General features: G+C 54.2%; 1 protein-coding gene across 1 annotated transcript; it reads left to right on the top strand.

Annotated features, from left to right (window-relative positions):
* Window positions 1-384: 384 nt before the first annotated feature.
* LOC128277051 (juvenile hormone esterase-like) lies at window positions 385-727 on the top strand (the record flags this gene model as incomplete). The annotated part of the gene is made up of 1 exon (XM_053015502.1): window positions 385-727. A coding segment is annotated over exon 1 (343 nt), but the record flags the coding sequence as incomplete, so codon positions are not given.
* Window positions 728-733: the final 6 nt, after the last annotated feature.

Raw genomic sequence — 733 nt, forward strand, 5'->3', positions numbered from 1 at the left:
ATGTGAGATGTATAAAAGTCAACAGATGCATCGATTGGACAGTGTTTAGCAGGGTGGACTGACGATGTGGTTCGAAGTGTGGTTCCTTCTCGCAACGGTGGCTTTTGGATACGGCCAAAATGAGGTACTGATTGACTGACCGGGAGGAGGTCTCATTGGCTTAGTGACTGATAGAAGTTGACCTTTCAGAATCAACCTATTGTTGAGCTGACGGTTGGCCGGCTCCGGGGAACGACGGAACATTGTGGGGATGGTTGTTCGTTCCATTCCTTCAAAGGCATCCCGTACGCTGAGGCAGAGCGGTTCAGTGATCCGGAACTACACCCCGGCTGGACGGGCGAGAGGGACGCTAGTGCACATGGGGCCACCTGCCCTTCGTCGGACATGAATCCGAATGAGAGTGAAGACTGTTTGTTCGTTAATGTCTACACTCCGTTCTCCTCTGGCGGTAAGCGACCGGTCTTAGTGTTCATCCACGGCGGTGGTTACAGTGGAGGGTTTGGAGACGACGATCTCTACGGCAGTCAGTACTTCATGACGGAGGACGTGGTGGTCGTTACCTTCAACTATCGCCTGGGAGTGCTGGGATTTTTCAGTACCGGCGATCGGGCGGCCGCTGGCAACTGGGGTCTTAAGGACTGCATCGTGGCGTTGCGCTGGGTGCAGGATCACATCGCGTCATTTGGTGGAGATGCAAGCAGCGTTACGATCTACGGTGAATCTGCTGGCAGTG

This window comes from Anopheles cruzii, unplaced genomic scaffold (genome assembly GCF_943734635.1).
Source record: "Anopheles cruzii unplaced genomic scaffold, idAnoCruzAS_RS32_06 scaffold03631_ctg1, whole genome shotgun sequence".
Taxonomy (NCBI): Eukaryota; Metazoa; Arthropoda; class Insecta; order Diptera; family Culicidae; genus Anopheles; species Anopheles cruzii.